Genomic DNA, 23,184 nt, shown 5'->3' with positions numbered 1-23,184 from the left:
AAGTTTCTTTAAAAATATCTCTTATTTAATAATTTATTTGTTTTAGTCTCATTATAATAATGATAAACAAAAGATTTATTGGGAAAAGAAATAATGATACAAAATTATTTGTGTAAACTTTTGCATTTCTCTACTAATAATTTTGAGTATTTTTTTATTTTTAATTTTCAAAATGAACTTAAAATAACTTTAAATATAAATAAAAAACAAAACTTACAAACTAGTAATTAAAATGGACTTATAAAAACTTAATAAACCATACTATTTAGTTATCAAAATGGAGTTAAAAAAATTGTAGGAAAAAAAATTATATTAACTATTATGAAACTATGAACTCAAAATTAATGGAAAGATAAATCTAATAAATGTTCAGGTGGCCGGTATCACAATGTCACAACTCTATTTATCAACGGTTGTTTCTTTTCACCTAAAGAATTACAAAGATAAGCCAACCCAAAATTGTCAATATTCATAACTCCATCTACCAAAAGGTTCGCTACTTTAATGTCTCCACACATTACACCACGCGAATGACAACGATCAAGACCTGATAACGATTGCTTCATGTAACATTTAATCTGTTCTGCAATGCAGAAAATACACCCCTTTTTACTTTATCAATTCCAACTTTTTATAAGGAAATCTAAATTAGCAACACCTAGAACCAAAACAATTGAACCTATATTTATAACTAAACAACAGAGGTAAACTTAACCTGCTGTTGAGAGTCGATTTCAAGGACCAAATAAAGATGAGTTTGGTGGCCAACAATTGCTCGTGACATATATTTATTAAAGTGCCTGTGATTTATACTTATGATAGAAATATATACAAAAAATCTTAGTTGTTAACTAAAAGAATAATATATAGCAGAACATATATTTACAAAAAACTAAAAATATTACCAAAAGATAAATTTGAAAAATAAATGTACAAAAAAAAGGATAAACTTGAACTTACCTAAGTTGTTTCGCTACACTCTAAAATTTAGAGGTGTCAACTTGGTTGTCTCCTCCAATCGTGTGGGGACAGCTGCTGAGCCGGTGATGGCTTATATAACTCTCCCGCAAGAAAGAAACCCAGCGAGAGAAACAGTGCATGGAGTGTTTCACACAACTTCAATGGACTATTTCAACCAAATCACACAATCACATTAAAATTTAGATTATTATACTTGATGATAAAAAAAGATGAAAGATAGAAAACGAAAACCAAATGACGATCTTACATGATTCTTTTTGTATTTAAGGGTCCATGTAATGTAAAATTATTAATATATTATATCCTCAATTCCTCATCATAATCTTTATTCTATTTGTGCAAACTGTTGTTTTAATTTTCTTCCCAATTTGACCAGAAATCATTCAAAGTAGTGTCCTAGATCCGTACATTCATCTTAAAAGGATGCTAACCTTCCCGGCAAATGGTATGCGAAAAGGTTTTGTACAAAATATATCCATGATAACGCAATCAAAGATGTGTGAACAGCTATAGGCAACTCCATTGGCAGATCCGGTGGAATCACCAAAGTTATAATTAAGGAGCAGCTCCAAAGGAGCTTGTATCTACTCCTGTTTGGGTCCTCAAGCCCCTACATCAACATATGTGGTAATACATCAGACACACCTAAATATACTAATAGTAGTCACTCACAAGTCAAGATGATAACCACAATTTTACCTTTTTTAATACGTAACCAGCTGCTATAATTGCAAAAACTACTACAAATGAAATAAAAAGTCCAGTCTCCCAGCTGTTGGCTGTAACCTGAAAGATAAAACTTTATCAAATAGAGAAGCTACAATAAAAACGATGGAAATTCTAACAATTACCCTCTCTGCTGAAAACAAAATAGTCCGCATCAGTTTCCCGTGGGTTGTCTCAACTTCAATTTGTAAAACAATTGCCAAACAGCCACTATCAGTAGTTTTCATATCATCATATGATAGGTCTAAAACAATGGAAAAAATGGACATAGGCAAAGAATTAAAAAAATATTAACAACAATCGAAAGAAAATATAAGAAAAGGGTTTTAAACAAACCATTACCATAATTGCGGTGGGGATGGCGGCCGGAGATGGGAGGGGTTGGAGAGAAAGGGATGGTTGTAGGGATGGCGGTCGCAGATGGAGGGGTTGGATATTAGAGAAACGATGAAAGAGAAACGATGTTAGAGGCTTGCATATTTTATTAAATCGTTTTGCTCGTAAAAATCACACAAGTTTTAAATTTATAAAACAAGGATATAATAATAATTATATTACACATACGGGCAGTGTACCCCGTCGCGTATAGTATAGCTAGTAGTAAGTCCAGGATCGTCCAAGGAAATTAGTTTAGTAGTTAATGACAATATTAAATTTAGTCTAGAAAGAAAGTGTAAAATTGGAGGTTGTGACCAAGTTGTCACGTTGCTCTTAAAGAACTACAAGTGATCTTTTTCTAAAAGCATTTAAATAACTGAAGAGTAAAATTTTGGCGTAAGAGGAGCGAAAGATAAATCTTAAGGTCATTACGGCCTAGAAATAATTTTTAACTATTTTCATCAAAAAGTATTTGTTTGATTTTTGTAACTAGATAATGTTTTCGACCCCCAGTTTATAATCAAACTGTCACTATCCGATTGATAAACTAATAAGTTAAAATGAGATTCTAATCTTGAATTGGTAAATTAAGGACAATTAACTTCTACTGAAATGTTATATCCCAACGACTTCTCTACTAAACCCTTGTGATCCCAATTGTAATCTGAAAATAACACCAATGACTAAACTAAATCTTCGTGAATTTTAACTAAACTCGATGAGTCTTTTTGCAATAAGAGAATTATAACCAGACTATTATTAAACTTAAGAGAAGCAAAGTAAAAGTTGTACCAAAGAAGTTTCCGAACAAACTTTCGAACTTAAACTTGAAATGAAAGATTCAAAGAACAAGTGGTTTTAAAATTAGTAACTTTGAGTAATGTAATAACTACAAATTTAATTCTAAAATTGTTGATCGAAGTTTATTCAGGAAGTAGTGAAAGTTTTACACGAGAGTAAAGTAACTTAAATACTAAATTATTCAATTACACACTAATATTAAATATTTTGGCTAATAACTAGTTTATGATTGAGATGGTGTGGAGACCTTAGGATTCTTCCTAGGCACCTCTCAGGCACCTTGAATTAATCTCCCGCAAGTTCCTTTTATAGCCAAATGTGTCAAAGTTTTGTCATAAATGTGCGGACATAAGGTGCAGCAACAGCAGGTGAATAACAAATTTCTGAAACAAATAGTAATCAAAAACGTGACTATTAAAGTGAATTCTTCAATTCCTTGTTGCATATATTAATTGAATGGGGTCGAGGTGATTAATGTCGCTTTCATGTTTTATCTTTATGCTTCAAACTTCAAAAACGTGATCATGGTGCTAAATTCATTGAAAGTGATCAACATGAAACTTGTAGATAATAATCTTTTGAATCCGTAGAAAGTTGAATCGTCTCGATCGGAGTTCGAATGAATAAATTTGAGCTAAAACAGTGCAACAACATATTTATTGTCTTTTAAGTGCATTTTCCCATCAATTTTCAATGCAACCTACAAAAACACTTATGCAAGTAATAAATAAATAAAATACACTAATTTATATTCAAATTGGTCATATTTATACGTTAAATGGCACAAAAACGCTCAAATAAATATGTATAATTTGAGCGTTATCAGGAAAAATGAAAGGAAAAATGAAAGGAAAAAAACAGGGGCAAGAAAAAAAAGGTTAGTTTTCTTTTTTTAAATCAACGAGTGATAATGGTAAAAAAGGTGGAGATATACCCAAGCCTCTCCATTTTGCTCATCGCCCAACCGGTACCGATACCACGAGGTGGTGTCCCTTAGGTACCGAACCGATACCAATTTAGTGCCTAAGGACTCCATCCACCCTTACACTACATTCTTGATTTTTTTTTAGATGGGATAAGGAAATAAATGATAGAAAAACTTAAGGATTTTTTGTCGTAAACTTTTCTTGCCAAATTGACATGATTTGAAAAGAAAAAAAAATGATAACTATTTAAGTATTTCATCCCTCAATCTATTTCTAGTACCGTAATTGATTTTATAAGGGTATAATATGCATAAGGCTATTTGATTGGAAAGTCCCTCAACTTGTCCGGAATACCTTTTCTAAGGTCCGAACAAAAAAATTCTCTATTACGAGAATCAGAACCGGCTAAAAACTTTATTATGGGACTCTACTGGTTAGTGGATGATGTGGAACCGGTTACCACTCATTTTTACCTATCAAATCCACCTGTCATACATATAGACATCGTCTTTCTTTCTATTATAATAATTTAATTTAAATGATTCATTTTTCCAAGATAAAAAACCCCCCTATTATCTATCATACTATGAGCATCTTCATCACCCTCATTCTCAATATATACATATAGATACATACATATTGCATCTTCTAGGTTTTCATCATATTCATCATACAACATACATATTCATCAAAAATTAATTCACACATTTGCCCTACCTATTCTACATCTATTGGATCTTCTATTTTCTTCAACTACTCTCTTTTCTTCTCAATAACTTCATTAACATTTTTTTTAATTTTATTTTATATTTTCAAATATAGATATAAAAATCTGTATGTGTGTGATTGAGGGTGGAGATGGCAAGAAGATATAGAAAATTGAAAATACAAATTAATCCACTGTTTGATTTGAGGACCCACCGTTTCTATGGGTGTCGTTTTTGATGTCTCGGTGGTCGGAAAATTGTATGTTGGCTCTTGATTTTTCGGCGATGTAATTATATACAAGTATGTTAGATTATTGTGTAGCTGATCATGCGTAACAATGATAACTTGGCCGGAGTTGGATGAAACCGCTAGAAGTGACCCAGCCTTCAATAATTTAGAATTGTCAAGGCTAATCTCTAGGATAATAGTTGTCTTTTAATGTTTTCCCGATGACCGTAAACATAAAAGAAAACATTTGAGAGCCAATTGCTTCTTCTGATCATCTGATCCCGCCCGATCTATTTGTTAGACCCAACTTTTAGATATATATATATATATATATATATATATTAAAACAATAAAAATCCTAGCCTTCTAAAGCCTTCTTTCAATCTAAAGCTAATTTTAAATATTGTCACACAAGATTTTATCTTACGTGGCATCTCCATACATTTTTTACAATATATATATATATATATTTACAAAGATGGGACGATAGTTTCAAGGATGGGGATGGTAAATTTATATATAGAAATCTGATTTGCTAACATGATCCAACCGACTTTATGGTTTAAAATCTGATTTGCTAACATGATCCAACTGACTTTATGGTTTAACTTCAATGAAGCTAATTATGATTTTGTTTGAGTCTCTTGTATATCATATTAGTTTTGTTGTTTGAGATGTAACCCAATGCCCACTTGAGAATGAAATTTTATAAAAGTTTAGGGAAGAAGATGATATGGCATCTTATCTGGCGTTTTCATCAACTTAAATAATACAAAATTAAATTAAAAATTAAAAAATGACTGGTAACTTATTATCGATGCCACAAAAGATATTTTAGCAGGTTTTTTTTCTCACAATAGAGAAATTTTTTGTTCGGACCGTATAAAAAGTATTCTTGACAAGTTGAATGATTTTCCAAACAAATAGCCATATGTGCATATAATTTCTTTTCTTTTTCTTCCTATCCAACTTATCACTTTTTTTTAATTTTAATTTCGAGAAGGCAGTGTTACAAAGAACCCCCTTTCACTTTATTTTCATACAATTGTATATAGGATTATGTAGTATTAGGTCTCGATGGCTTCTCAACCAGGACTTCGACATAGGTGGCGTTTGTTGGTTAATTATAATTTTTTATAACACAGAGTAATCTTCTCCATATATAAAAATATAAGGAAAAATAATAAAATAAAATAGCACACTTTTGTCCCTCTTTTAACTCGTCTCTCGCTTCAAATAAAGCTAATCATCCAATAACATCAAGATCTCTATCTACAAATATTATTTCTGCCATAATAGTGTACCTAATCATATTATTTCTGCCATAATAGTGTACCTAATCATACGAATCTATTTATGTTTCCTGATCTCAATCTCCTTTACATCTGTCTACATATGTTGAATCTCTCCTTTCATACTATTTTCGTTTTCAATTTTTAACGAGTATGTTTTTCTTTAATCTATATGTTCTCTATCTTAGATTTTTTCTTTTACAGTATGTTTTTTCTTAAAACTCTCTTTTAAGAGAATCTTCCATAATTTTCTTTTTGAGATTTTCTGATGAAGTGTGTCATTTGTTTGCGACTGATTTGTAATGTACCTTAGTCATTCGGCTCAAAAAATGAGAAACAAGATAACGACGAAATTATTAGAAAACTTTAGAAAAAGTAAATAGATAACAAACTTCTGTTATACATTTTAGGGAAATCATGTCTAATGTTTTTGTCTATGCTTTGTGCCTTTTTAGATGCGGGGTCCACTGAAATGTTTCTGACTCGTTGCACGGTTACACCCCATGAACAGAATGGGTTCCGTTCACAAGTGAAGGCAGATCAAGTTCTTGTAAATTCATCGTCAGGTTTAATCTATTTTTGGGACCATCTATCCATTTATGATCTCCCTTAAACATAAGTCTGTTAAATTATCAAACTGTTGGATAAAATCAAAAGTTACCAAGACATGTTAAACAAAGAAATTTACAAAAACTTTTAAAGTTACAAAAATCTAAAAAAACCAAAAAAAATGGGGTAAACTCTCAGACAAATGCCTCGAATAGTCCTCATAATGAATTGAATGGATTTCTCAGACTCGTCATCTATACTTGAAATCATCATTGAGTATACCGCATAGATTCTTAAGAAAATTTTTAATTATAAACAAATTGTTTTTATTAAAGAAACAATAACGAAAATAATGAGAAACTTCAGACATCCAAGGAAGGAGCAAAACAGCACAAACTCTCAAGCCTGGCGAAGGCGAAAGTTCTTAGGCGGCCACTGCGAATGTTTCTGAGAAACAAGCCTTAGATTTTATCATCACTAGCCCTTTCTAATTTTCCTTATAATTTATCTATATCATAATAATATACAATGATTAATGTAACACCCATAAATGATCAGTAAGTTGAAAAACATTAGCTATGAAACTAAAAAAGGATATTACTGACAAAGTGAAAGGGTGTTTAAAGTAAATATTAGGAGATGTAATTCAGTTTTGCAAAAGGGTCAGACAATCCCCGTTTTCATATCAAAAATTTTACAACAAATTTAAAAAAAAACTAATAAATAATGAGTAATGATATAAGGGGGATTTCAGACATCCAAGGAAGGATAAAACAGCATATTCTCTCAAGCCCGGCGAAAGGCGAAAGAACTTAGGCGGCCACTGCGAATGTCTCTGAGAAACAAGCCTTAGATTTAATAATCATTAACTATAAATTGTATATAAATATAATTTATGTATGTAGCGATTTGTTCGAGGCCGTATTCAAAATCAAGAGATTTGATAGGCACGGAGAATCGCAGAATATTGGTTTGTTTTTGCCAACCTTCAATGCAAGTTTCGTCACTTTTTTTAGGCGTCCTTGCTCTGCAAATTGGCTTCCTTATTTTTCTAAACACACAAATATACATATATAAATATATACAAATATAATAGTGCCTCAGACATCCAAGGAAGGATAAAACAGCACAATCTCTCAAGCCCGGCGAAAGGCGAAAGATCTTAGTCGGCCACTGCGAATGTCTCTGAGAAACAAGCCTTAAAAATTATCATCATCGGCACATAATATATATTATATATATCACCAATATATATATATACAGATACTTTTATTATATGACATATTGCTCTCAGACAAAGGCCAGGGTTTTTCCACATGAAAAACATTAATGTATTAATGAAACATGAATAGGATTTAAATTAAAGTAACAGCTTCCACTTTTATTTAGAGTATAAATAAACAAATAAAACTGAAATCAGAACTTTTGACCCAAATCCTACTACGTTTTATGAATAAATCGGTTTTTATTCAGTGTGGTTAAAGCATAACTGAATCATCATTGAGCAAAATATATATATAAATATATATGAATAACTAATAAAATTGTAGAACCTACGAGAAAAAGCAAAAATCCATAGAGTAAAAAGGAACCAGCATGTCCATGAGATTCTAATTTATAAAAATTAATTTTTGCATCTATAAGGATTCAATGTGTTACTAAAATAAACAGATTGAATTATTTGATGATGCAATCTAAGGTTTAATCAAACATGATTATCTAAATAATTAAGACAGCATAATAAATGGATAAAAACAATATAATAGAGATGATGTAAAACAGAAATCGAAGAACGGTAGTTACCTGTGGAGAATGAAGAGGCAGAGGGGATAGAATATAAAGGAGAAGTCAGGATTTAGGGTTTTGTAGGGTTTAAATCTCAGCCCATCAAGGCCCAATTAGATAACCCTACTTTGGGTCCGATCTATTTAGTGACATGTTTGTTAGGTTCATGAAATATATTTTTATTTTTAATTTTACGCATATCTATATCTATATCTATATTTATATGAAAGTTCTATCAAGGTAGTGGAAAAATTAGCGCATTCTTAACGTTTTATCAATGTGTACTTAATAGGTTAATTAGGGTACTTAATAGGGTTAATTACTTTAGTAGGGTTCTTTAGTGTGTACGTATGAATTGTGTATATATATATATATATATATGTTGCATTGATATTGAGATGGTAGTTAATGAGGTTAATGACCATGTTGATGAAGAGTCTCTAGTGAATTGTAGAGGTTAGGGCTTTTATTAATTTTTTTTGTTATACTCTCCCGTTCCATTTTAATTGTCATATTTTGACTGGTCAAGTCTTTTTTCTCTAACTTTGACCGTAAATATCTTTGTTTCTGTCATATATTAATTGATAAAAGTTATATCAATGAAAAGTACATTCAAATGCCAATCAATTAATATATGTTATATTAAGTGTTATATAACACAAACACAAATATTTACGGTCAAAGTTGGAAAAAAAAGACTCGAAAAGTCAAACTAGGACACTTGATATGGGACGGAGGAGTATTATTTATGATATGTTATATATAATAAAAAAGTTAAGGTATAAATCAATTCTAAACCAATATCATCTCTCTTTATAATGATATCTTATTCATATCTTATTTTGTCTGTTAATAATGTGTTAACGTTAATGGGTATTAATAATATGATTTATATGGGGCTAATGTCTTATGTATTTGTTACCGAAGACCTTTGGGCTATCTCATTCTGTTTAACTGGTATGTTTTATGTGTATGAATGTTAACAAGTCACCTGAGTGTAACTGACATACAATTTATGGGTGGACTGTTCGATTGAGTGTATAAAAAGGGTCCCGGGTTATTGTGTTGCTTTTGCTCTCATATTTCAGTTTTATCTACGACATTGTTTTTTTTTTCATGCCCCCTGCAATAGTATTTCACATTGCCTATTTACTATTATGTAAAGGTGTGATATTTGTTTGTTTATTATAGTGTATTGCTTTGTATATACATCTTCTGGTACCAAACATGAGATTGAGATAAGAAGCCACACATATTACGACTGTGGTGGATGGTGTTAGCGTTGTCGCGGTTCATGGTAGCCCGATAGAAAATACCAACACTTGACACACATCATCATCAAGTGTAGTGAAGACCGATGCACCAGTATCACCTCCTGCGATGCCGGTGAACGCAAGATGCGGCGATTGTAAGTTTTGCATGTGCATGTTTGCGTATATAAGATACGTTATTGATTTTAATACTATGTTGTTGTATATTACTTTTTCGCAAATTTATACATGTTTGATATTATCTGTCTATCACGGTATTTTGTATTAGCACGTGGATGATTACGACAATGAAGATTCGTCTGTTGGTGGCGTTGACAACAGCACTACCACTGCAACACGATCAACAAAGAGGTGATATTATTAATGTGAATTAAGTATTTCCTGTCGCATTTTCTGAATTAATTGCAATATTGATTGGCTACTGTGTTATCAGGTTTTTTAATAAAGCGTGAAGTGGGTTTAGTATTTCTAGAAGCATTTTCTGTATTCGTACACAAATGTTGATTGGTTGCTCTCAACCGTTCTTGAAGTAGTATAATTCAAGTGCTTTAGTTATTTGTTTACTTTTGTTCTTGCCATGACTTAAGAGAGCATTTCCTTTTGAGTTTTGAAATTTATTTACGTGATAATGGATTACTTAAATTGCATTGGATTGAATTGTACAACATGTTTGTGAATTGAAGTTGAATACGGTTACGTTATTTGACAAATAGTTGGATTTGTAGGTGGATTTGACACTACATATGTTGGTGCAGAATAACCAACATGTAAGATTGTAAGTTTACTTCCAGGATAGCATCTTATTTTTGAACTTCGTTGGATACTTTCACGTACATTGCCATGTCAATGTTTTCTGGATAATTAGGGGTTATGACAAAGCTGCTATTAAATGCAATGGAAAAGCCGTTCTAAAAAAAATGCAATGGAAAAGAAGCAATATTTTTCTCTCTTTCAACTGAAGTCAGCAAAGGAATGTTGTGATCAGGTCATGCATATATCATAGATTTGGCAATATGGGCGAAGTGGTCATTCTTGGATGTCAAAAGGTTACATTTTTTTAACAATGGGAAGTGAGTCGGGTTGGGTTTGTTCTGTCGACACATGGTTCTTCATTTTTTAGTCATATAGGTATCGATGTATAGCATAAGTTATAAAACCTATACGGTAATAATAAATCAGTGTATCCAATCAATTTTTGGTGTTTTAAGCATTTGAAATTTTTTTAGATAACTTTTGGCTAGGTTTGGTTGTGTGATATTTTCATGTTTTTGGAACAATTGTACAAGTTATTAAACTAATCGTGTAAAACTTTTTTTTCATGTTTGTTGTCTTAGATTAGGATTTGTGGGTTTATGGGTCAAAAGTTCCTTTTAAGTTTTGAATTAAAGGTGTTTTTCATTTATGTTTTATATATGTGTTTCTAAGTTGATATTTAATAAAGTTGTCCACGTTCCTACATATAGTATTTGATAAAGAAATACTCAAGCCGTGCATCGCACGGGACTTCACTCAAGTAAATTGTATAAAAAAATAAAAATTGATATAACTTTAAAGTAAAATTAAATAACTTTCAGTCTTTAAATTAAAAATCAAAATCAATGATATAAAATAAATTTTCATTGATATTCTTTTTCCGTCCAAAAAGACTAATGCAACATGTATCAAGTCGAATATTATAAAATGGAAAATTTTTACTCTTATCATATTTGTGTAAACAGTATACTTGTTATTAATTGGGTATCTAATATTTTAAATTTTGGCTCATCATAATTACGTTAAAATGCAATAAATGTAGGAACTCATTCAACATCGGAAGAAGCTCTGAATTATAAAATGACGAGACGGGGTACCCGTGTGATGCAGCGGTGATGGTGGTAACGACAAATGTGTGGTTGCGGCAATTGTGACGATGATGTGCGGCGGTAAGGGTTAATATGGTTATTTAAGGATTGGAGAATCTATGTTGTAGTTTATTTTATTAAGGGTATTATAGGTATATAGGTAAAAATGTTTAAATTAGTGAATAGATAAGAAGGGTAATATCGTCATTTTAGGTTCTTAATTACTTAAAGGGGAATGGGAGTTTGCTTTATATAGTAGTATAGATCGTTAATAATTATGGAATTTTAATGAAATGAAATATAAGAATAAAAATAAAATATAGAAACATGAAATTGACTAAAACCTAAACAAAATAAGGTGCAGAAAACAAAACAAAAAAGTAAAACAAAAACAAAACGTGTCAAAAAAAAGAAAAAAAAAATGAGGGTTCAAATCCAAGGATTTTAAAAAAATAAACTAAAGAATTTAACAAATGATGATTGGTTGTATTACTGTTCACATACATTTCGAATTAAATAATATATATATAGTATAATATAATAATAATAATATAATATATGATTATGAATATTAATAAATGAATTTGGTGTTAAACTTAACACGGGTTATATTTTATATTGATATTCGATATGCCCTTATCGTGATTATTGGGTAAAAGTCTATTGACCACCAGTCGTCATTTTTAAGAAGGGTCTTGGGTTTAAGTTTTGATGAAGGTAAACTTGAGATAATCAAAATATTATTAATTGGTTGTGTTTCAAATACTAGCTTAATTAGAGAATTAAAGAGTACCAAATTGTATTCTTATTCAATCACCCTAGATATGCCCTTATAGTATGCAAATTAAATTTTCACAAATTGAATTTATGAAATTTTATATTATTTGGCAACATATGTCTTTTCACTTAAGTAATAAGTTATAGTTTTTCATCATAAGCTTTTAAAATGAGTTTTCATTTAAAAGCGTTTGACACAGTTGTAGTTGTACTTTTAATTGCAACTTAAAAGTATACTATTTATTATTATTATTATCATTTATTTTTTTCTTATTAAGGTGCACGGAGTGCCCAGGTATTTTCCAAATTCTTACAAACATAAAAGTTTTTTTAAGACTTATTATTTAATTATGTTTCATTTTCTTTTGAAATTACAATTTTTTTCCACTATATTAAAATCTTTTTATAAGCAACACTTGAAGAGAATATTTACTTACATTTTGAAAACGTTTTAGCATGTGAACCCAAGTTGCATCTTACTCTTCAACCCACCACAAAAATATGACTGAAAAAAGATAAATAAAAAATTGTATCTATTTTTACACTCCGTCAAGTTTTTACTTGATAATTGGACGTTGATGATGGTTGCAACTTGAATGATCACAACAAATAGAGATCATTAAGATGAAATCCAGTTTCCTTTTGTTCTATATGATAACATTTATAATAGTGAGATAAGATGCGAAAAAATAAATAAATGTTATGATTATTTTAAAAGACGACCTCTTTGGGTGATTATTTTAAAAGACGACCTCTTTGAGTCAATGTAATCTACTTCTTTCTACGTATAAAAAGTTTTGATTTTTTTTAAATGACCGTATTTTAACACATCTAGTTCAAACAAAAAAACAAAAGCTATTAAAATAAAGATAAAAAAACTTCTGCCAAGCATGTCCAAATTTTCAAATTAATGGGGCGTTTGAAACTTTTTCACAAACGATCAGGAAGGAGCACTTTTTTATAACTTGGTAGCAGGAAAACTTATTCGTGTATTTTCTTGATTGGGAAGGTTATAAAGTGTTCCAAAACAACTTTGGTCTAGTCTATCTTTGCCATTGTAAGTTATGAGAACCTCAAAAATGCGTTTCAACTGTCTGGTCAATTTCGAGAGAATGATCAAATATATTAGTATATTCATATTGATATATATCTTGTGCAGTTAGTTAGCCATTTGTTAACTATGATTGGGCCTAAAGTTACGTTGTATTCTGTTAGTTATGATTGGGCCTAAAATCATGTTGTAATCTCCTATATATTGTGTACATCGAATAGAGAAGGGTCAAGGATTCAATCACCAAAACTATCATGGTAAGAAGCTTCTTTTGTAAATCCCTACCTCTGATCATATATTTTTCTTTTAGGCAGCGGCACACAAACCCTCTGATCATATTCTTCTTTCTCTTTCTAATCATATTCATCTATCTTTCCTCTATGGATCCCAAACTACACCCAGCTATCACTGTTTCAAACATTAAAAATTTCATACCTATTACCCTTGAAGTTGAAACCAGCCAATACGCCTCATGGGCTGAACTCTTCAAGATTCACTGTCGCGCTTTTCAAGTAATCGATCACTTATCCCCTCGGAAAGACAAAAGCTCAACGGATGCTTCAGCCTCAAAGGACGCCGACAAGGACAAATCGGCTCCCACTTCTGAAGATGTCTGGAGTCGTCTAGCACAGCCAATGTGACCACTCACTTTTCATATTCAAGGAACAACATCACATGGCTTTTATCCTGCTTTATGTGGACGACATTTTGTTAATTACCTCCTCTAATTCTCTTCTTGACAAATTTATGTCTCAACTTTCACAAGAATTTGCCATGACGGATCTCGGGCCGCTTACTTATTTTCTTGGTATCTCTGTCACCCGCAACAAAAATACCATGTTTCTCTCCCAAGAAAAATACGCCACAGAACTTCTTGAAAGAGCGGGTCTTGCGGAATGTAACCCGGTTGCCACACCTGTGGACACACAACGGAAATTGAGCGCTAACACTGGTACACCGCTAGACAATGTCACGGAATACCAAAGCCTCGCGGGTGCACTTCAATACTTGACTTTCACTCGACCCGACATCTCATATGCCGTTTAACAAATCTGCCTTCACATGCATTGTCCGACTACTTCTCATATGCATGCTTTAAAACGTATCCTGAGATACATACGTGGCACGATTCACTACGGGTTACACCTTCAACCAGCTCACAACTCTTCTTTGTCGCTTATACTGACGCTGATTGGGGAGGCTGTACCGATACACGTCGTTCAACTTTAGGTTATTGTGTCTACATGGGAGACAACCTTCTTTCATGGTCTTCCAAGCGACAACCAACATTGTCCCGTTCTAGTGCCGAAGCAGAATACCGCGGTGTTGCAAATGTGGTCTCTGAAGTCTGTTGGTTACGTAATTTGCTGCTTGAACTTCATCATTCACCCAAACAGGCAACCTTAGTTTTTTGTGACAATGTAAGTGCTATATATCTTTCTGGTAACCCCGTACAACACCAAAGGACAAAGCACATTGAAATGGACATCCATTTTGTTCGTGAAAAGATCGCAAAAGGCCAAGTTCATGTTCTCCACATCCCTTCAAGATATCAAATAGCCGACATTTTCACAAAAGGTTTGCCAAAGGTCCTCTTCGACGATTTCGTGTCCAGTCTCAACATTCGAGAGCCTCCCGTTTCGACTGCGGGGGAGTATTAGTATATTCATATTGATATATATCTTGTGCAGTTAGTTAGCCATTTGTTAGCTATGATTGGGCCTAAAGTTACGTTGTATTCTGTTAGCTATGATTGGGCCTAAAATCATGTTGTAATCTCCTATATATTGTGTACATCAGAGAAGGGTCAAGGATTCAATCACCAAAACTATCAAAATACATCCACAAGTTTTGATCAAGACAGCATTACATTGTAGGTTAAAATGTTAAATATTGTTGTGACACTAAGCAACATAACCTACCATCAGATTAAGAAAATAAAGAATCAATAATCCTGATTACAATTCTTCAATGATCTCATTCAATGTGAGACTCTCAACAACAGAAGTACAACAAAAATTCGCATTCTAAGTCCGTCGTTTTGTACAAAAGCAAGTCTCCATATGTCCGTCCAACTTCCAAGAACTGCCAAAATCGGGAGAACGAAGAATCGTCTCCACAGGAAATGGACCCATCTAAATATTTCCAGACCATAACATCATTCACAAGAACAATGTGGCCAAAATAACCTTGATCAAAAGACCGGCACCAACATAGTCACTGCGTCCCCTCCAGCTTGACGAGCTTGTAGAATTAAAATCCGCTATTGTGCTGTTCAAAAATGTTCCGTTCATCCCATCACTACATATATACACACAAAACCAACATGTTAGTTAGCTTTCAAAACGACAAAAGCTCATGTAAAATCACTTGAATGCAACTGGCTTACCTTCCAAAAAGGTGACAAGATCCATGACCTGCAATATCCCCGACACAAAGACAACAAACTGAACTTCAGTAACTCGTAACAGATTGTAAAATCGTAATATACAAAATATCCAGATTAATTGTGAGCCTTACTTGGATCCGTGGTGGTCAGCATTGCGACACCGTTGAAGTCACAAGTCCCCTCACCCTTTCCCATCATATGATAATAACTATCAAAAGCAAACGTTGCGTGTGCAACCACATTATCTGGTTCATAACAAGCTTGGCCTTGCAACAAAGCGGAACAGTTCACCTTCCCGGGCCCACAAGCCCAATCCAAAGCTGCTTGCAGCATTTTCGAGTCAGCGCCTTCCTTTGCAGTACAATGAGTCTGGTTTGCAGTGTCATTAGCAAAAGTTTGACCCGAGCCAGTCAACTGCAGTGTGTAAATTGGTTTCCCGTTTGCATCGAACAATCCCCAATTCTTCTCTGAGACAGGCCCGTCTTTAGTATCTTCATTATAGAGCTCATAAATGTAAGTACTGACCGGGATCCCAGGATGCTTTGGGGTCCCGGTTTGATTTATAATGTGCTTGATCAAGTTGCTGTTGTACGTGTTTGCATTGTCTAAAGTGGCATCGGGCTCTCTCGGGTCACCTTTCGATGGCCAACCTGACTCGGTTACCAAAACCGGAACATTAGTCACATTGAGGAAAGCCATAGCATAATAAGCAGCATCCACCATTGCATCAAAAACATTGGAGTAATGTAAAAGGGTGTTTGCATCCACAGCTTCTTTATTTGCAGGCAAAGGATTAAAAAGTGCATAATCTAGTGGTATCACGCCGTTGGAATTCATATAGTCGTTGTAAGGGAAAATGTTAAGCATAAGTGGTGATCCAGTAGACTGTAAAAACTTCAAAAGTGGAACCAAAACTGGGTTTAATGAATGGTTAAAAAAGGCTTGTGACGGCGGGAATGAATCAAGAATGATAGTTGATGCAAGGGGTGTTGATACTTTGATCTGACGGTCAAGGTTTGACGCCACAAGAGCCCCATGGATGAACTTAAGAGCGGTAACTAGAATAGGGGCAGCGTTCGGGAGGGAGTTAAAGACCTCAGAGCCGACACATATGGTGGTGATATTGGTGGCAGGGTAATGAGCTATAATGTTTTGTGATACCCAATGGGCTGCGGTCGAGTTTGATTGCCCGATACCAAGAAGTTGTTCGTTTGGGATAGTGACCGCGACTTTAATGCCCGTATTAGCAAGGGCAACAAGCATACCCCGATCGGCGTCATATAACCGAATGTGGCGGATTTGTTGGGATTTCAGAAGGGCTACCACTTGTGTTGGATGTGGCATGTCTGAAAGATCAGTTCCTATGTTCACCCCAATGAATGATGCATCTGCAACAAAAATACTATATCATTATGACAAGAATATACAAAATAAAATGTGTATAGAAGAAATTTAACAATATGTATTTTTTTATTTTTTATTTACAAAATTTGTTTTTAGGAGCTTAAAGTATTACTGTAGTATTGTAAAAGATTAATTGACACAGATGCCAAGTTTTTTGCTTTAGCATGCATGGACCTATTTCCTTTCATTATTCCCCAAAAATTTTGACCATTTGTGAGTACCAAGACAATATTGATATTTACATTTTTCTGTATGATATGCAGCACAAAAGAATAATGGTTAATGGCATTCTCATTTGAAGTTAAATATGTTAAACTAGTAAATGAAAGTACCTAACAAAACATCTAACATTTAAAAAATCAAATCATTATTTATGAATAATATAAAGTTATTCTAGGATTATGGCAACACAGAGAAATTTTTGTCACTTCTATGGAAACAACATAGCTGGTGTTATATACGGAGTATGTTTTTAAACAAACCTTAATTTTTCATATAAAAATTGTGTTTTTCATATAAGGACATGAAGCACTATAGCATCATAATATTCCACATGGACCTCACATGGCTCACTGCTTTCAGGAAACACTAGAATAGTCTATATTTCCAATAACTCAATAAGACAATAAATGGTAGATCTACCATTTTTAGTCAAAACAGGTAATACAGTAATAGTACTCTCACATTAAATTCCTATTCAAATGTAAACCCAACTAAAAAAGGAACAAAATGCAAATCATAATTATAATACAGTATAATATATATAAATTATAAGAAAGATGAAATATAAACCAAAGGGGAGATTAAATAGAAGGGGTTTTTTTTCAGATGAAGTATCATTTCTCATATTATTATTTTTGGTAGAGAGATGAGTTAAGTCCTTATCAAATGCATGTGTCATTGTTAGCTTTATACTAAAAGCAAGTACATACATACATACACAAAATATAAGTATCAAATAAATAATTTTAGATAATAACTAAGCGAAAAACCAATATGCTTCTAGAAGTAAGGAAGAAACATGCTTCCCCCTCACAACCCCCATGATATAAATACAAAAGCTTCCGCCCTCACAAAATCATGGAAGTACGGTACTTCTAGCAGCGTACTTAGCGTACTTGTTACCCCTGTAACTAATCAAGAAATCCATATGTTTGCAACTATATAGACCCATTAAGCTCAAATAACTACATTTTTCTTTCATGTATGTACAACACTCTAAGTTAACAAAATGCATATTTCTAAGTTTAAGAGCATATCAACGTGCACACTCCATCTAGCTCTCTTTGCACTCAAAAAAAAGTATTAACAACTTATATATCTTACAAATATAACACTATTTAAAGAACAAATACAGAAAAAACTGCATGATAATATTAAACAAACAAAATCAAAAACATTAAACATAACAAGAAATGTTGAAAAGCTACTTACCTTCATCACCAGCAACAACAAGAAGTGCAACTGATAACATCACCACAACCATAAACTTCATGATTTTAAACACTTTAAAACCCACAAATTTCATCATAATTTAACTCAGACCCACAAAGCAAAAAAAAAAAAAGGAGTAGAAAAATGTAAGAAGAATTAAGGGGGTTATATATTCTAGAAAAAAGAGAGAGAGAAAGACTAGTTTTATGCATAGATAGATATGATCTTAAGGTGTGTCAGATGATCCAACGGCTGAGAATTAAAAAGGCATGTACAACAAAACAAAAATATATACTGTGTAAGTGTGCTAGCCGTTAGCTTGTTGGGATTTTATTGTGTATGTGTATATAAAGCTTTATTTATTTTATTTTTTTCACAGAGAGTATTGGGGGGTGTAAAATTTGTGGGTAAAAATGTGCACTCGTGCTATAATATGGACAGATTGAGAGGGCAAAAAGGGGCAGGATTCCTGGCTTCATTTGTCGAAATAAGCATTTGGGTTTCCTCCAACGGTCACATTGATGTACCTTTAAACCTTTTTATTTCTTCTGCAAAATATTTTGCTTTTTTATTGTTTGATACCGAGTACTACGTACTGTATTTATTTATTTTCTGATGGGATGCTTCATGTTTTGATACTTTTCTTTCTACCAGTTTTATCCATTTTTTAAAAAGAATATATTTGAATTAAGAAATAACATTTCATGAACAAGTTTGATTAGTTATGGTAAAAAACACTTTCTTCATATGTTTTTATAAATTTACTAAACTGGGACTTTAAAATCTTAATGCAAATTACAGATGGTTTTGCGTTTCATGACCATAAATTTATAGACAATGCAAAATTTGATATTTTTTAATGATCTTTTGGAATGTTGTATTCAAGCTTTATGTATGTATGCGTCTTTTATAAAATAAAGATTCTCTTTCTGTAGAGATATATATACAACATAAAAATTGATAAGAATTTCGAGTTGTTTTGTAGCAACCCGTATTAAATAAATAGTGATTGCTCTCGATAAAGTGGATGGAATTTCCTTTTAAAAAAAAGAGTAAAACAAATGATAACAATAATATGGCTAAGTGATATACTCTTGTCCTTGTTAGCTCAATGGTTGAAATACTATCTCTTTATTCATGAGGTCTTAAGTTCAAGCTTTAAGGAGGACATAAGGAAGTCCCTTTATGAAGATTTGATAAACCCATCGGGTATTTGAAATAGACATTTAAGTTTTCAGCGAAATTCACCTGGAAAAAAAAAAAGAAAAAGGATATACTCTCATGAATCGATGCTTCGAGCATCCCCTTATCCCCATATATAAAGATTTACAAAGAAACTATTAAAAAATTCAAATTTGTCAATGTCATAAGCATCACAAATTCACAACATCGGTTTTTACTTTTCTTTTGCACCCTTAGCTGTCTAGAAAATTTTGTCACAAACTATCACAAGTAAATACATTGTGCGGATACATAGCTAGTTCGATATAGAGTCAGCTAACTCCTAACTCAACAGGCCAACATAGATTTCTTTGTCTAGTGATTTTTATTTTTTTATGAGTATGTTTTAATAACAAAGTTATTGTATAGAATTAACTATTCAGAAAAAGAAGAAGCATAATACGAGGTTCTATAAGTTGAATCTATCTTTTGAAGGAGAAAATAAATACATAAGTATATGAGACGACTTGGTGTTAAAAAAAAAGAAGAAAATATATGAGACGACTTACTTATTTTGCTATTAGATTTATTAGTTAATATATTAGGAGCGTTATTATGTTATTTAATTAGGAGGATTTATTATTTATTTTTTCTTAATTATAATATATTTTGCCATAGTTTCTCATGGCCCATTTGGGATTTTGTTTGAAGAAAAGAATTTCTTTTAACTCTTAATGTGCATTTAGAACAAAACTTAATTTGCTGTCATTTAGATCTTTAAACATGTTTAAACTAAGAATCGTGAGATGAAAATTCATTAGTCATACTTTATAACATTATAAATTGCGTGATATCTCATTTTAATTCATGTGTCACTTTTATCATCTAGGATTTCCCATCCATCACTCCAACACTTTCAAAGTAATTTCAAGTCAACTTCATATTCTGATCACATTACGTGATACATTGAGACTACGCTGTCAATAAATCATGAAAACGAGTTGTATTTAGAGTACCTGTTACTGAGCAATTTTTATATGGTACAACACAAAAGGGATGTGGTTTTCTTGCCAGAAATTTTAGCAGTCTCATATTATTTAGAGTGTTGTTTACTTTATCAATGGGCAGAGCGAGACGATAGAGTCGTGGGTGAGGTTCAAACAGAACTTCTCTAGTTCTCTTATAGAATTTTTAGAACGAAGTCTCACCTTTGGTTTTAAGTATGGGGTTTAAAGTAAAATCGGCCAAGTAGTTAATAAACTTCCTTAGATACTTTTAAAAAACCATAGATAGAAAATGATAGTAAAGGTGTTTTCACTTGAAGCTTGTATGATTAAGTAGTCTCGTCTGCCTCAAATAACCGAAATCTTCACATCGACTGATTGACAAATTTAAGAAACGATAACTTGATCTAATCATGTAAGCCGGTGGCAAATTCGACTAATTCAAAAATTGAATTTAAATTATGTTTATCGCTAATGATTGAATAAGCAATAAAAGAGAGGAATTTAAAGGACTCATCAAATGGGTAGAAAACGTCGAAACTAATCACATTTACAAAATTCTCTACATCGGGGGATCTGATAACATATTGCAACTTCTGTTTTAAAGCATTTTAATTGTAGAAGATGTGTTAGCAGGTCAATCCAATCTATAAAGATGCATAGTAAGAAACGACATTATTTATGCCCTTAACCAACCGACTTGACGGGGTCGACTTAGCCGCCACTAAAGTCTTAATATATCCCATCATAAACCACTTGGATCCCAAAAGAAGACAAGAAGCAAGCCACCCAAACTAGTGTCTGCAACATGTATTTTACATACTGTCCAGTGTCCACAGAAATCAAGTTCCATAACTGATTCCAATCATCTATAATATGCCTTTTAACACGGTCACATAAGTGAATGCTCAGTTTACCCTAATAGGAGTAAAGCATTGAAATTGGCTATGTAATTCTAAACCTCAGCCTATAAATGTGTAGAGGATTCCCAATTCAATGGGTATCCACTCCTTTTCCTTAAGATCATATCCTTAAACATACAGTCATACCCATATATAATCGAGGACATACCTCAGTCTCAAACCAAACACTGCCTATATCTAGAGGTATTAGTACCTCTACTTGGAAAAGGAACTCGCTGTTTCAGAGTAAGAAGACAAAGCTTAACCGGGATTAGCAAAGGGATTTTTGCCGAAGAGAGGGCCAGGGAAACAATGAAGGAATTACTATTGTATGGCTTCGAACACAAAAGAACAGCAGTGGGAAAGTAAACTGACTCACACAATCAAAGAAACAACTCTCAATCATCTCCATCACACATCCGTAGAACAATCATGGGAAAGTAACAACAAACATACATACTTATCCCAGCAATAATATCTTAAAAAATCAATTAGTAAGGAAAGCGTGGACAATTATCTATGTTTTATCATGTCAATTCCGTCAAATCTATACCACTGACAGAATAAATTTACCACCGACGCATTGTGCAAGGACTATGCTAGTCGGTAAATAACTTTGCTTAGGCAGTCTTTGCGTTGAAAAGATTTGAGGTTGTATTGGTGACAAGAAATCACAACCTTCCAGACTTCCAGTCACACATAAATAGAAATGCAGAAAATGTTATACGTTACCACAGATACAAATCATAGGCGAGATGAGAGCTTGTACGCGAGTTTCCAAATGTTTCAGCAACAACCACAGATCAAATGCCAACCAACATCTAGTTAGGCACCATCATACCTAAGTATGTGACCGTAACAATCACCATGAGCATAGAATTTAACATTTACACTAGTTCCACACTCCCACCACCTCCATCCAAACAAGATTATAGCCATATCAGATAGTGTTCTAAGAATCTCCACTAGAACTCTATCTGATCGATAAGATAAGAGTAAACACCATCCTGGGAGGCCCCATCGAGCATTTGAGTAGCCCCATGCTACCATGGCAAAGATGAGGAGGTACCTCACGACTCTACTTATACCAAAGGAAAACAAGGGGGTCCGGGTTAAACTTCTTAACCAGCATTTGAGGCAGACGAGACTACTTATAAAAAACCACAGATAGAAAATGATAGTAAAGGTGTTTTCACCTGAAGCTTGTATGATTAAGTAGTCTCGTCTGCCTCAAATGTTGAGGTACCTCCTCATCTTTGCCCTGCCCCCATAAATGTTGAGGAGGTTAAACTTCTTTAACCAGCAGCTACTTTTTGAACTAGTTATTTCAAATGCCAATGAAATTAATAGAGTAGGTACTAATTAATTGAGTTCAAACTGTTAATCGAATTGATAAAGCAACCTAACTTCCTAACCAATTCAGCATAATACCACAACTACTTTGTCCCAAAATAAAGTTTTGTATCTTTTAGAGCCTAGTTGCTTTAATTCCAAATTTCCAACCTCAATCACTCATGCAGTCGTGCATAATTCATGAACAATGCAAATCAGGCTACTCAAAATAACTAAAACCTAA

At 32.8% G+C, this 23,184-nt stretch overlaps 2 protein-coding genes, 1 long non-coding RNA gene and 6 other non-coding genes across 9 annotated transcripts; all 9 read right to left on the bottom strand.

Moving 5' to 3' along the window:
• Nucleotides 1-335: 335 nt before the first annotated feature.
• On the bottom strand, nucleotides 336-2,103 carry LOC122606193 (probable manganese-transporting ATPase PDR2). The gene is made up of 6 exons (XM_043779153.1): nucleotides 2,050-2,103; nucleotides 1,833-1,951; nucleotides 1,681-1,767; nucleotides 1,413-1,591; nucleotides 961-1,126; nucleotides 336-583 (listed from the first exon to the last, which is right to left on the bottom strand). Exons 2-5 carry the CDS (start codon nucleotides 1,932-1,934, stop codon nucleotides 997-999), a joined length of 498 nt encoding a protein of 165 aa, XP_043635088.1. The 5' UTR covers nucleotides 1,935-1,951; nucleotides 2,050-2,103; the 3' UTR covers nucleotides 336-583; nucleotides 961-996.
• Nucleotides 2,104-6,778: 4,675 nt separating this feature from the next.
• Nucleotides 6,779-6,867, bottom strand: LOC122606388. Its single transcript, XR_006324899.1, has one exon. It is a non-coding gene; the product is annotated as a small nucleolar RNA SNOR75 (small nucleolar RNA).
• Nucleotides 6,868-6,947: 80 nt separating this feature from the next.
• LOC122606353 lies at nucleotides 6,948-7,072 on the bottom strand. The gene has a single exon (XR_006324868.1). It is a non-coding gene; the product is annotated as a small nucleolar RNA SNORD14 (small nucleolar RNA).
• Nucleotides 7,073-7,122: 50 nt separating this feature from the next.
• On the bottom strand, nucleotides 7,123-7,247 carry LOC122606377. Its single transcript, XR_006324889.1, has one exon. It is a non-coding gene; the product is annotated as a small nucleolar RNA snoR99 (small nucleolar RNA).
• Nucleotides 7,248-7,335: 88 nt separating this feature from the next.
• LOC122606357 lies at nucleotides 7,336-7,460 on the bottom strand. Its single transcript, XR_006324871.1, has one exon. It is a non-coding gene; the product is annotated as a small nucleolar RNA SNORD14 (small nucleolar RNA).
• Nucleotides 7,461-7,465: 5 nt separating this feature from the next.
• LOC122606221 lies at nucleotides 7,466-8,449 on the bottom strand. Its single transcript, XR_006324832.1, has 2 exons — nucleotides 8,393-8,449; nucleotides 7,466-7,640 (listed from the first exon to the last, which is right to left on the bottom strand). It is a non-coding gene; the product is annotated as an uncharacterized LOC122606221 (long non-coding RNA).
• LOC122606370 lies at nucleotides 7,488-7,617 on the bottom strand. Its single transcript, XR_006324882.1, has one exon. It is a non-coding gene; the product is annotated as a small nucleolar RNA snoR86 (small nucleolar RNA).
• Nucleotides 7,686-7,810, bottom strand: LOC122606351. Its single transcript, XR_006324867.1, has one exon. It is a non-coding gene; the product is annotated as a small nucleolar RNA SNORD14 (small nucleolar RNA).
• Nucleotides 8,450-15,106: 6,657 nt separating the features above from the next.
• LOC122605239 (glucan endo-1,3-beta-glucosidase 2-like) lies at nucleotides 15,107-18,729 on the bottom strand. The gene is made up of 4 exons (XM_043778150.1): nucleotides 18,542-18,729; nucleotides 15,835-17,091; nucleotides 15,704-15,731; nucleotides 15,107-15,615 (listed from the first exon to the last, which is right to left on the bottom strand). Exons 1-4 carry the CDS (start codon nucleotides 18,636-18,638, stop codon nucleotides 15,477-15,479), a joined length of 1,521 nt encoding a protein of 506 aa, XP_043634085.1. The 5' UTR covers nucleotides 18,639-18,729; the 3' UTR covers nucleotides 15,107-15,476.
• Between the last annotated feature and the right edge of the window lie 4,455 nt (nucleotides 18,730-23,184).

Source organism: Erigeron canadensis, chromosome 6, assembly GCF_010389155.1.
Source record: "Erigeron canadensis isolate Cc75 chromosome 6, C_canadensis_v1, whole genome shotgun sequence".
NCBI classification, from domain to species: Eukaryota; Viridiplantae; Streptophyta; class Magnoliopsida; order Asterales; family Asteraceae; genus Erigeron; species Erigeron canadensis.
This window is presented reverse-complemented; position numbering and strand designations above follow the sequence as displayed.